Source organism: Muntiacus reevesi, chromosome 1 (assembly GCF_963930625.1).
Source record: "Muntiacus reevesi chromosome 1, mMunRee1.1, whole genome shotgun sequence".
Classification (NCBI taxonomy): Eukaryota; Metazoa; Chordata; class Mammalia; order Artiodactyla; family Cervidae; genus Muntiacus; species Muntiacus reevesi.
The window spans coordinates 78,935,732-78,949,639 of record NC_089249.1 but is presented as its reverse complement, the minus strand read 5'-3'; the positions used below and the strand labels follow the sequence as shown (position 1 = coordinate 78,949,639).

The 13,908-nt window shown below is 48.5% G+C and overlaps 1 protein-coding gene across 3 annotated transcripts in view; it reads left to right on the top strand.

Moving 5' to 3' along the window:
- IL6R (interleukin 6 receptor) overlaps window positions 1–13,908 on the top strand; it is a 53,677-nt gene that overhangs the window by 29,600 nt on the left and 10,169 nt on the right. For 2 of the 3 annotated variants that reach the window (XM_065903375.1, XM_065903368.1), the window contains exons 7-8: window positions 8,672–8,715; window positions 10,085–10,154. In XM_065903375.1, the coding sequence (XP_065759447.1) occupies window positions 8,672–8,715; window positions 10,085–10,154 (114 nt within the window). Of the gene's footprint in view, window positions 1–8,671; window positions 8,716–10,084; window positions 10,155–10,649; window positions 13,896–13,908 lie in introns of those variants that run through there. The other variant, XM_065903384.1, reaches the window with a different exon arrangement.

Genomic DNA, 13,908 nt, shown 5'->3' with positions numbered 1-13,908 from the left:
TCTAAGTATGCATATATTCCCTCCCTCTTGAGCCTCCTTCCCACCCCCACCCCTATCTCATCCCTTTAGGTCATCACAGAGCACTGAGCTGAGTTCCTTTCCTCCACAGCTGCTTCCCGCTGGCTATCTATTTTACAATGGTAGTCTATATACGTCAATGCTGCTGTCTGTCTGTCCCACACTCTCCTCCCCCCACTGTGTCCACAATGGTATTGTGGTTTATTTTCATTTTTATTTTTTTTTGGTATTGTGGTTTAGATTTGCATTTCCATAATAAGTAGTGGTGTTGAGGATCTTGTCATGTGTTTACTGGCTATTTGTATATCTTTTTGGGAGAACTGTCTATTCAAGTAGAAAATTCTTTCTCATGTGAACCCAACTCTGGTCTCACTGGGCCTTGGTCTCCAGGGTAATCCCTGATAAGTCTGCTAGTCTGCTGTCTCTGAATGCTTCTGGAATTTCCAGGGGACTTGCATTTGCTTGTGCTTCTGTTCCCAGGCTGTTAAAATGGGATGGCTTGTGGATTCCTTACCTGTCTGGTGACCTTCCCTCAAAGCTGGTCTCATCTGTGGTTGTTCCTCTTTAAACTGTTGTATTCTCTGGCCAGTGGAGGATGGTGTGGTAGGCACATGTCTTTGACTGTTCAACCTCAGGTCCTGTGTTTCTGTGAGTTGCTACAGTGATCACGTAAGCTCAGACAGAACTCTTTTGACCACTTCTCACATAAGCAGCTGAAGGCTTTGAGCTCCTATTCTGTATCTGTGTGGGTTTTGAGGGGAGGGTCTTTAAAACCCCAGTGGTGAATATAGCCAAGGGAGAAACCAGCTGCTCCCCTTTCCACTGAGGGCAGAGCAAGAAGAACCTGGATTATTCCTAGGCAAGAGGGATTTAGGTTGGAAATTGGGGAGCGCTTCTGGAAAATGAGAGGGAGGTTATGTATGTTTTACTGAGGTCACATCTGTTTTAGAGTTATTTGACTGTTTGGGACTATCAGTACACTAGATACTACATTGATGGGCTTTCTAGCCCCAAAGACCTGCCTCCATCCCTAAAGCCCAGACAGGTAGGATGTCCTTGCCTAGGTGTGGAGGTCCTGACACAGAGGCCAAGAGAAGTACATTGGACCAGGAAATTGGGTTGTATGACCTTGGTAACGTTAGTTTACCTCTCAGAGCCTCAGTCTTCTGTAAAATGGAGATGACGTGACCTGCCTTGTCCCCTTTGGAGAGTTTTTATGAATTTAGAGAGTAAAACATTTCTTTTTTTCTTTTTTTTTTTTAATATTTTAAAATCAAACCCTTGGGTCGAGGGCTGACTTTCAATAGATCGCAGCGAGGGAGCTGCTCTGCTACGTACGAAACCCCGACCCAGAAGCAGGTCGTCTATGAATGGTTTAGCACCAGGTTCCCCACGAACGTGCGGTGCGTGACGGGCGAGGGGTGCGGCCGCCTTTCCGGCCGCGAGAGTAAAACATTTCTTAAGAGATAATAACTAGTACTGCGAGTGTAGGGAGGATTAGTAATTTGAGTGCAGTGTTGATTGGTTCTTGGCCCCGGAGGGTCCCGTGTGCTGCGGAGCGATTAAGCCTGTGGGCCACAACTGTTGAGCCCACAGCCCTTGGGATAAAGAGAGCGGGGCTGTGGACATCCTAGAACTGCCGCCCTGGATGCAGTCCTGGACTCACTGAATCGGAATGTAGAGGGGAATGTGAAATGGATTTTGCGAAGGCTTTCCCAGTGATAGGATGTGCGGGGGTGGGCTGGGGGAGGGGCTGGCGTGGCATCCCACTGTAATTGATAAGGCTGTGGCGCAGACCACACGCCGGGCAGCTTAGAAAGAGCAAGAAGACCTTCATGGAGGAAGTGACATTTGCGTTATGTCTTGGAGGGTGTTGTAGGCGTTTCCCAAGTAGAGAATGGGGATTATAGGCAGCGGGAACAGCGCGTGCGAGGACATGGACTGTGCGCAAACGCAGGGCTGTTTGGCCCGGCTGGATCAGAGGTGTGTGGGTGGGAGGCCGAGTGGGGCGGGGGGAGGGCCTGAAGAGAGAGGGGGTGAGGGGGAGAGGTGTGGGGAGGGGAGTAAAGAGCCGGGGCTTCGGCGAGTGCTGCCCCCTTGAGGCCGAGACCTGCCTGCACAGTCTTGCCGAGGCAGCGAGGGTCCCAGCCGGAGGGCCGGGCAGTGAGTCACACAGTTCTGGGGTCCCTGCTCTGGCCAGGAAGGCCAGGTGACGGCCAACAGCACCTGCCACAGTGATCATGGAGTCCCTGCCTGTCAGGGCTGATGTCACTCTGATGTCCGGCCAGGAAGGAGAGGTTACACATTGACATGGTCAGCCGCTCTTTGCAGGCTGGGAGTTCCTCACATTTGTCCTCTCCGACAGCACTGGCAGGGCTGGCATCCAGCAAGCCCGTGGACCCTTTGCACAGCAAGCTGGGGCAAAATGCTAGGGAAAAGCCCGCTGGGCATAAGAGGGTTGTTTCTTGCTTTCATGAATCCCTTTAACTCTCTCTCACACCCTGCTCACCGACACCTGGAAAATATTAAGAACCACCTGTAACAGGTAGTGAGCAGCATGGACCCATTCTTGGGAGTCACACTGCTGAGGAGGTGCTAGAGGTTTGCGTCCACATGGCCTTTGGGGGACCCAGAGGCTGGGCTGCACATGGGCCTCCCTGGCCTGATCCCTTCAGCCACATACGATCACCTCAAACCCTCCAGTCGTCCCATTCTGGGGGACTTCACTGCGTTCCTCCCCTCGGCACGCCCCGAGAGGAAGTTGTGCAGGTTAAAGAGTACTTGGGGACACGTTTCTGAAGAGATCGTGCCCCTTCACCCCTCCCTGGGCATCCCCTGACTCTGCTGTTGTGCCGTTTTCCACGGCGACTCCACGAGCCCCTTCCACGGTGCGGCCTTGCCGTGTCCACTGGGCGCAGTGCTCATTGCTGGGCGGACTGGGCTCTGGTTGCTGGCACTGCCCCCTTCCCGGTAGGACCTTGGGGAGTGCCCAGGTTTGCTTAGTTTTCAGATGGGAATGATATGCCTGCTTCAAAACTTCCAAACCAAACCCCTGCCTCACTGGGTTGAGAGGACTAACCAGCTAGACAGCAGTTCACCCCCAGCCTGGCACATGTAAGTATATACCAGATGCTAGCAATTCACCTGTGTTTCAGGCTACATCTGTCCCTTGAGCTCTGGATTCTTGTCTCTACTCTGCCCAGAGCTTGGGCCACAAACCTCCCTGTGTTCTTTGTCTGGCAATGGACGCTACCATCCAGCCCGCTCTCTGAGCTAGGACATGCCCAGGGTAGCAGGCCAGACCACCCTCTCCCTTGGCTCAGGTTCTTATCCCGTGTTGGCAGGATTCTTTTTGTTATTTATTTAGCTGTGCCTGGGTCTTAGTTGCAGCATGTGGGCCCCTTGCGTTGGGAGTGCAGAGTCTTAGCCACTGGACCCAGGGATGTCCCTCAACAGAATTCCTACAAGGATCCCTGAAACTGAATTCTGTCTCTGGTGAGAGAGCATCAGGTGTCCTCCACGCCACTGCTATGGGCATCTTTCTAGATCACAAGCCTGAATGCTGCTCCCTGGTCTACAGCCATGACTCCCCTTAACTTCCAGGTGAAGCTCAAACTCCTGAGCTTGGAGCAGAGGGCCTTCTCTGGCTGCCTGCCCACCACCCCTCATGCCTGGCCCTCACTCGCCTCTTCCCCTCTGGTGGGACCAGCACTGTGGCACTCATGTCTGCCTCTTCATCCACCTTCTTTCCAGGCCCACCACTGCATCACTTCCTTCCACACCCTCCCTACCTGCTCCATTTCTGTGCATAGCTGAAAGTTACCTGGGATTTCTATAAAATTTCAAAGAGAATTTTGGGTACCCAAGAAGGTCACCAGCTTTTCAGTTTGCTAAGTAAGGACCTAAAATTAAATGGTTAAGTAAAAAGTGCTCTGCTGTGCTTATTTGCTCAGTCATGTTCGACTGCCAGTCTCCTCTGTCCATGGAATTCTCCGGGCAAGAATACTGGAGTGGGTTGCCGTTCCCTTCTCCAGGGGACTCTTCCCGACCCAGGGATCCAACCCAGGTCTCCTGCATTGCAGGCAGATTCTTTACCATCTAAGCATCAGGGAAGCCCAAGTAAAAAGTAGCTATTGCCATTGACCGTCACTCATTTCATAAGAGGATCAAACAAGGGCTTAGCCAAAAAAAAAAAAAAAAGAAAAGAAACAAGGGCTTAATCTCAGAAGGAAGACACTTAAGCTATGTAGCTATCCACTTTGCTTTTTCTCATTTGGCCTCAGACTAGTAGACTTCTCCACAGACTGTCCTGGGTGGTGCTGGGGCCCGGGTAGAGGTGATTTATTTCTGCTCAGGAGATTGTCAGCTCCTCAGTGTGAGGTTTTTGGCTTATTTGTTTTTCTGCACAAGTGGAAAAAAGTGAAAGTGAAGTTGCTCAGTCATGTCCGACTCTTTTCGACCTCATGGGCAGTAGCCCACCAGGCTCCTCCATGCATGGGATTTTCCAGGCAAGAATACTGGCGTGGATTGCCATTTCCTTCTCCAGGAGATCTTCCTGACCCAGGGATTGAACCCAGATATCCCACATTGTAGGCAGACACTTTACCGTCTGAGCCACCAGGGAAGTCCCGCATGAGTGGAGGAACCGTGATGAGCTTTCTGGTTGGTGGCTTATAGGTTGTGAGGGAGGGTGTGTAGTTCAGAGTGGAGGCGCTGCCTGGCGCGCCGCTCAGCTTGTGGGTCCCTGTGTCTCCACCCCACCCCCCTCTGTGAATGAATGGCTTTGTTGTTCGTCCCTCTCCCCTCGTTCCTTCATCTTCCTTTTTCTTTCTTTGGCCTCTTCTTATCCCGGCCCCCTCCTGTGTTCCCTCTCTGTAGTTCAAGCCTGGAGCCTAGTAGCCCATATTTTAACTGGTCATGATATACAATTTAAAAGTATTGTGTTAGAAAATGTTTTATGTTCTGTGTTCTGAATTTACAGTCAGGTTTTAAACAGATGTTTTTGTGTGCTGAGCGCGTGCTAGGTCCTTTAGCCTGTGATCTGAGGTGACCTGTGAAGAAGGAAGCCACCCCCTTCCTTAGAAACAAAGAAACAAGGTCTAAAAGAAGTTGAGTGCCTTGACCAAAACTACAAATCTGGTATGAGGGCCTCTCCCATCTTTCGTATCTCATTTCTCTATTCCAAAACCCAAGTAAGCAAACCCAAACCCATTTTCAAATTAACAGAAATAAGTCTTTTGTTTTAAAAACTCACGTGGAAAAAACTCACAGGTAGTTTCTCTCAGTCTCACTTACTGGATGTGGTCATACATTCACTCACTTTGTTATGAATATAAAAGTATATCGTCCAATCTGGAAATATTAATACGGGGACACACTCAGTGTTGGATGTTAATGTATCAGTCTTTTTTTTTCCCGGGTGATTTTCCATAATTGAAATTTTACTAATTACACAGTTTTTCAGCAAGATGCAGACTCATGTTAAGTAGTGAGTTTACAAAGATGAGTAAGATACAGTCCTTGAATTTGAGAAATGTGTAATCTAGAGATGATTTTTTTTTAAAATAAAGTGGAAAAAAGTTTATTCTTGGAGTCAGAAAGCTTTAACACTTATTTCTTACAAAACTTCAGGCAAGCTTTCTAACCTCCCTGTGCCTCATTTTCCCCATCTGTAAAGTGAGGGTCATACTAATACCGATCTCAGAATACTCAGAGTACTGTTGTGAGAATTAAATTAGTTAGTTTGTGTAAAGTATTATAGGTAAGATGGTGCCTGGCACATAGTAAACCCTCAGTAAATGTCAAGCATTTGACATTATGGTCTCATTACCACCACTGCTGTCCTTATGCCAGTTACTTCCTGGGACACAGGGGCATATGGAAGCCAGGGAATGCCAGTTCCTTCCCCTCTTTCATTCCACATGCTCGCTGCAGTGAAACACTAGGAAATATAAAATACTCTTGTCTAAACGGAAAAAATGTGTTCTCTGATGTTGCTAACGTTTTATAGCCTTCCTGAGCCTGTGTCTGTAAACCTGTGATAATAGTACCTGCCTTGTAAGATACTATGAACATCACGTAGGCAAAGACCACTTGGAACTGGAGTAGAGTGAGCGTCCACCAAGGTCAATGGTAGAAGTACTAGTGATATTTTATTAGTATGCAGTTAGTATTAGTAATATTATTATTAAACTTATTTTCCCCTGAGCCCTAGTTTCTTCTGTAAAATGGAAATGTTTATTAGTAATAGCAATACACTTTCCATCTCAGGGGACAAATGGTCTGAGGCAGGGGTTCCCGTTGTCATCTATCTTGAAGTAGGAAACGCCAACCCATTCCAGCATTCTTACCTGAGAATCCCATGAAGAGAGGAGGCTGGCAGGTTACAGTCCATAGGGCCGCATGGAGTCGGACACAACTGGGAAACTAACACTATTGTCATCTAGGGAGGTTTTTAAAAAGTCTTATTATATAAGACAATCTTAACTATGTGTTGGAAAAATTTTGTTCGTTCTGGTAACATTCCTGGGTTATTTGAGAGAAAATTCTTACTTTATCTCTGGAAATCTGAGCCACTAAAGGTTACACATCCTTTTCTGGACCTCATATCATGTTGGGGATCAGAGCTGAGGGTCAAAAGTATACTGGTCTCCTTTTCTTCCTGAAATATCTTTCTGGGTTTGAGGGATCTTTTAAAGGCCCCGATGGCTGAAACTCACCATGGTGATTCTGAGGCTATAGGTCAAGGATTGGACCTAAAAGACCACTGAGGAATCTGAACATGTCTGGGTTTAAGAACCACTGGACTGAATGACCATCCACGGTCAACCATATTTCCTATGTAGAGTTGTCCCTGTCTCCTGGTTTTAGCTTTCATTCTAGCATCCCCATACCCTCCCTTAATCTTTCAGTCATCCCCTGCTATGAGTCTAATTGTTCCCTGTTTGGTTGGGTTGGGAAGAACACAAAAGAATAAGAGACATTTATCCAAGGTTGATCTGGGGCTAAGTTGCTTTGTGACCTTGGAGAAGTTGCTTTCCCTCTCTGGGCTCTCTGTACAACACGGAGGGTGAACATGTTCCTGCGTCCCTTCCAGTGCTGCTAGCGCGTGGTGTTTTTCCCCTCCTGGGGAAGCCACGCCCCTTCTGGAAATTTCTATCCTGAGCAGAAGAAGGGTCACCCTCTCCTCCAGCCCCTTGCTAGTCTTTCTAATCCCGACGCAGGGAGGCTCGACATCTTTGTATAAACTGGTTCTGTGGTATTTTTAATTTCTTGATGGAAAAATGATGAACTGAACAGAAAATATTTTAAACTCCAGAGCATTCAGTGCCTGGTCCCTCGGGCCCACGTTTGCGGCTGAGTCAGGCCTCGTGTCATCGTTCTCGCTTTGATACTTGCCCTTCTGCAGCCTTGGGGGTTTCTGCAGTAACGTGGTTCCCATGGAAGGGGAGGGGCCCGGGAGGGTGCCCAGTCCACCTCCCTTCTCGGGCACAGTATATTAAATCCAGCCAGGCAGCGAGAGTCTGTTGCTACATAATTTTTTTTACCACTGAGCCACCAGAGGAGACATTGCTACATAATTTTAAAAAAATGTATTTATTTATTTGGCTGAGCCGGGTCTTAGTTGCAGCATGTGGGATCTTAAGTTGCAGCATAGGAGATCCAGTTCCCTGACCATGGATCGAACCTGAGCCCCCTGCGTTGGGAGTGTGGAGTTTTAGCTACTGGACCACCAGCAAAGTCCTAGAGAATCTGTTGTTTAGATAAATATTTTTATTGCAAAATGGAGCATAAAGGAGATTAAAATGTTAATGGTGCTTATATCTGGTGCTGTATACCCTTCCTTTTTTTTCTTTCTGTGTATGAATATATATTTGTTGTTGTTGTTCTGTTGCCAAATCAAGTCTGACTCTTTGCGACCCCATGAACTGCAGCATTACAGACTTTGCTGTCCCTCACTATCTCTCGAAGTTTGCCCAAGATCATGTCCATTGAATTGGTGATGCCATTCAACCATCTCATTCTCTGTCACCCTCTTCTCCTTCTGCCCTCAGTCTTTCCCAGGATCACAGTCTTTTCCAATGAGTTGGCTGTCTGCATCAGGTGTCCAAATTTTTGGAGCTTCAGCTTCATCCTTAGTCTTTCCAATGAGTATTCAGAATATATATTATGGTATATCATATAACATGGGCTTCCCAGGTGCCTCTGTGGTGAAGAGTCTGCCTGTAATACAGGAGTCGCAGGAGACTTGGGTTTGATCCCTGGGTCAGGAAGATGCCTGTGGAGAAAGAAATGGCAACTCACTCCAGTATTCTTGCCTGGATAATCCCATGGTCAGAGGAACCTGGCAGGCAACAGTCCATGAGGTCGCAAAGAGTTGGACATGACTGAAGCCACTTAGGACACTGCATGCAAAACTTTGGATCACACTATATGGGCTTTTTCTTGTCTTACATTTTTCATTTAACATTATATTTTCTGAAATATTTTTAAAGACTATTGCAATGTATGATTATATCAGAATTGATATGGCTAGTCCTTTAGGGGTAGATAGTTGCTTGTTTTCAGCGTAAGATTCATTGTGATTAATTTTATTCCATCAGTCAGGACTTCAGGGTTCATGAATCATTAATAATGACTTTTCTATCCACAGAGTCCAGGAGTTCTGCTACGACCGAGCTGCGCACCTCCACACAGGTGAGCTCACGTTCTTAGAAAAGGGTCATGGCAACAGCACCTAGAGTTAAGGGCTGTGGGCTGGCGTCAGGCAGAAGTTGACCCCAATTGCGCCTCTACCACTTACCAGAAACGTGGCTGTGAGCAACTAGCCTGGACTCAGGGGTTCTGTAACGGACACCTATGTAAAGCAGGGGAAGCGCGGTTCTCTCGTCCCAGTGACGTGGGCCGCGTGAAGTGTGGGTCGGTTCTGGCCTGGCTCACTGAGTCCTGTGTGTCTGGTGACTGCTGTTTCATCTCTGTACCTCTGGGCATCACCAGTAGCTTAGCTTGTATATCTGTATTCTTCCCCTATGGACTCCTGGTGTCATAATTTTCTGAAAAGAGGATTACCTCTGAAGCTGTTTAACAAATCCTTGTGTAATCCAATTTCCCATTCAACTACATCTCCTCTCCTGGTCCTTAATTCCCTCAATGCTTAGCGGGAGGCTCAGCCACCCCTGGAGCTGGGCAGCATGGGGAAGGAGCCAGGGTCTTGCATCTTTGCCATATTGGATGTAGGACTGTCCAGGCACCAGCGGAAACAGTTCCAGGGTGAAGCCTACACTCACGGGGCTGGAGGGTGGAGGGAACTGATGCTGAGAACTTGCCATGCCTCACTAGGCTCTAAGCCTGGCATCTCCTTCCTCATTTGATCCTTATCATCACCAGGATTTGGGTGCCCGAATGATCATGCCTGTGCTGATCAGTCATGTCTGACTCTTTGCAACCCCAGGGACTATAGCCCACTGGGCTCCTCTGTCCATGGGATTTTCCAGGCAAGGATACTGGAGTGGGTTGCCATGCCCTTCTCCAGGGGATCTTCCCAATCCAGGGATTGAACCCACATCTCTTATGTATCCTGCATTGGCAGGCGGGTTCTTTATCACTGGCACCACCGGGGAAACCCATGGTCATGTCTCCAAGGGAGGAAAACTGATGCCCACGTGGATTAAGAAATTTTCCCTGCATTCTGTAACTAGTAAGCGGTGGATCCAAGATTCTAGCTTGAGCTTTTCCCAGTAAGTGGTAGTACCCACGCCCTGGCACCAGACCCATAATACATCTGCTGTTTCAGGTTATTTATTGAGTATCTCCTCTGTGGAAGGGGTGTGCCCTTAAGCTCCTGGTGGAGAGCCATGTGGGAAGAAATCCCCACCCCGAGTAGGCAAGCTATAGATACAAGTAAGTTGAGAGTGACAGGTCAGACAAGGAGAGATCCATGAGCTAGAGAAAGGAATGCCATGGGTGGATCAGGCAGGAGGTGAAGGAGGAGATAGTGCCCGAGCTGGGTCCTGAGTGATGGTGGAATCTGCAGAAAGAGGCTCACAGTGAGGAATGTTTCTTTTAGGCACCTACTACTACCGAAGATAATCCAAGTATTTTCTCCAAAGATTCTGCAAAAACAACCAGCATCCCAGGTAAGGACTGGATATTTTTGTGCTTCTGTTGCTTATGGGGCACAAAAGAACTTGTCTTTGCAGAAAGTCCTTTCTTTTTGGAAGTGTTGGCAGAGGGCTGGTCTGCTTAATGAAAAGGATCGATGGCAGAAATAGTCTTTTATTACTTTATACTTCCAAGTTTGATATCATTAGCTAAGATATAGTAAAGGGACCGTAAGAAGAGTAAGATAGATCAGTAAGCTATGTCACTTTTGGCCCAGAATACAAATGAATGTGCTACAAACAAAATTACTAGAATCTGTAATGAAATACACTTTGAGGAATGAAATAAATCTTTGGGAAGCCCTTCATTCCAATGCTTCTGATTCCCTATACCTGTAAGACTAGGGAAACTTAGTAACATTTGCATCAAGAAAGATCCCAACCAGGACTTCCCTGGTGGCTCAGTGGTGAAGAGTCCCCCTGCCAATGCATGATCCACTGGGGAGACACGAGTTTGATCCCTGATCCTAGGGGAACCCACGTGCTGCAGAGCAACTAAACCTGGGAGCTGCAACTACTGAAGCCCAAGTGCCCTAGAGCCCGCGCTCCACAGCCAGAGAAGCTACTGCCACGAGAAGCCTGTGCGCCACACTAGAGAGTAGCCCCCACTTGCCACAACTGGAGAAAAGCTCACACAGCAACCAAGACCTAGCACAGCCAAAGAAAAGGAAAAGATCCCAGGTCCTGTGTTTGCTTTACTATTAATATATGGACGGGACTCATGGAGTCCAGGCTCTGGAGGCTCAGTAGCTGAACACATTCACCTGATAGCTCTTGGGCTTTCTGAGGGCGTCCTTGGTCTCCATACCTTTAACTGGGCAGATTCCTGCCGCACCTGGCTGCCCATGCCCTGCCATTCTATTGCAAAGCCCTACCTAGTGTAGTGCGCTTAGGGGGACCTGCCAGACACCTGGGGCTAAGCTCTGCTTGCACAGCTGGGAGCTTGGAGTTGAACCCATCCCTGCTCTCCCGGAGTCTACCATCCAGCGGGCAGGCTCTACAAAGAGTGAAGCAGTAACTAGCGGAGAGTGGAATGTGGCCAAAAGGGAGCCAGAGGTAAAGCAAAGTGGGATGTAGAGTCCTGAGGGAATCACGGAAAGTTCACAGAGGAGGTGCCATTTGAATGACCCTTGAATGATGTGGGTGGGACAGCAGGAGGATGGGGCAGCAAGCAGTCAGGGGCTACTGTGGAGGAAGAACCCTTGAGTCTTCTCTACCCACGCTCACTGATCTGTCTAATCCAGCCCTGTGTCTTTAAAGACCGTCTGTGGGCTGATGACTCCCAAATGTATAGCCCTGTCTCTGGCCTTCCCACGAAGATTCAGCCAGACTGGTGTATCCAACTACCTAGGTGACGTGTCCACCTGATACCCACTAAAACTCTCAGACTTAACATGTCTAAAAGAGAATGCTTGATGCCTCCCCGCCTCTTCAACCCAAATCTGTTCTCATCCTTCTTCCTCATTTCAGTAAAGACAATACATCCTCTAGGTTGCTGGGGCTGGGAGGTAAGACAGGCTTCCTCTTCTAAGCCTCATCCCACGTCCAGTCCTTCAGCAGGTCCTGTCAGTTGTATCCTGAAGTTTGTCCAGGAGCTGACCACTTCTCACCGCCGCCACTGCCAACACCTGGCCCAGCCATTGCTATCTTTTCTCCAGTAGGACTTTAGGGTCTGCCTGCTGGTCTGTTGGCTTTTAGTCTTTCGTTTTAGTATTTATTTTTATTTATTTATCTGGCTATGCTAGGTCTGAGCTGTGGCACCTGGGTTCTTTTTAGTTGTGGCATGTGGAATTTAGTTCCCTGACCAGGGCTTGAACTGACTCCCTGTACTGGGAGCGTGGAGTCAGCCACTAACCCACTGGATGTCCCTCCTGGCTTTTGTCTTAAGCCCCAACTGACTCTTTTCCAGCCAAAATCCAGAATGACTCTTAAAACACAAATTTAAGCTCTTCTTGGCTCAACAGCATTTTGTCTCCCAGAGTGAAAGCCGAGGACCTAACAAAGGCCCTAGTCTCCTGATAAGGCCCTGATCTTTAGGTCTCACCTCCTCCTTTCTCTCTCTCATCCGCTCTGCCTTCCTCATGTCCACACGTGCTCACCTCACGGCCTTGGCACCCACTGCTTGCTCTGCCTGGATGCTCTTCTCCCGACCTCCCCTGGGACAGCCCTTTCATACATCCAGGCCTCTGCTCAAATGCCCCCCGCCCGGGGAGGCCTTTCCCGATCACCCAATTTGACAGAACCCGCTACTGGCACGCTCTGCTTCCTATGCTTTGTTTTCCATCATCGCCTTTGTCAGTGCTGACATCTTATTAGGTATGTATTTGTTTATCTGTCTCCCTTGATTAGAATGTAAGATTCAGGGAGCCAGGAGTCTTTCTGTCATCCAATTATCTGTATCCCTGAGGCTTAGCACAAAGCCTGGCACATGACAGACGCTCAATAAATATTTGTTGAATGAAGGAAGGAACAAATACAAAAGATGATGAAGTATTAGTGAAAGAGTAAGCCAAGCATACACGAAATGGCTGTCTCTGCCAATTGTCTCTGCCAATGGCTGTCTCTGCTGTGTCTCCCAATACACTGGGAGACGCCTGTCCTGGTCAGTGCCCACTACAGTTTGGGCTCAAGGCAAAGCCTGCATCTACTAGACACCCGGAGTGATGACTGGCATCACATCTTTACCAGCAGTGGGTACCATTTAGGGTGGAAGAGCCTGACTCCCAGGTCCATGAGACTGCAAGCATCTGCATTTTCAGTGGAAGGGAATGCTGATTTTGTTCAGATTACTCTGTCTAGTCTGGGCTCTGTCTCTGGCAGCCATAGGAAGGAGCTTTCTCTGGAAGGACATGGTTGTTTGTGAAGCTAGTTTGTTTTGCATTCATTCAATGAAATATTTTGGTGGGCCTGCTTTGTGCAAGGCACCATGTGAGGAGTTGGAATGTTAAAAGTGAAAAAGACACACATGGTCCCTGCTTTCAGGGAGTTTAGGTTGGAGGTGGAGCTGGGGGTGTAAGCAAGGCGGGCCAGCGTGGAGCAGGATCACTTCTCAAAGCGAGTACCATCATCTCATGCGAGATTCAAAGGCCAAGTAGGGGGACTGGCCAGCAAAGGGAAAGAGGTGCAGCAAGGGTGGACACGCATTCTTGGGGAGAAGGGAACACGTGTACAGGAGAGGGAACATGCGTGAGAAAGATGGACTGAAATTCAGGTGGCTGGGGCTTGCGTACCAACTGGGGAGACAGGTGAGAAGTGATGATCCAGTGAGGACAGCTGCACCCAAACACTTGATTTAAAGCATCTGAGCCTCCAGGAGCTGCTGTCAATGAGGTCCCCTGAGGCTCTGCTTCTTGCATGCCCCTGTGCCTTGTGGGGCCGGCTGAGTGCCACTAGAAAAGCCGCTCTGAAAGTGAGTGGGAGTCTGTGGCTGGCCGCAGGCTCAGAAGCTCTGGGCTGGAGGTGTGTCTCTTGCTACGTGGTGGCATCCTGGGGTCTGTCAGATTGTGCTTGGGGAGACCTTCTAGAGTTGGCTTTGGCCAGAACACTGGCGAGTTTGTCAGGCAGAGCTGTTTCCTCCTCCACGGGTGAGGTTCTTTTGAGGTTTTGACAGCACCTGCTGAGTGGTTTGGTTGTTTTTTTTTTTGGGGGGGGGGGTTTGTTTGTTTTTTTCCCCTTCTTTCCTCTGCTCCTCTTCCTCTTCTTCTTTCTCTCCCTCTTACTTTTTTTTTTT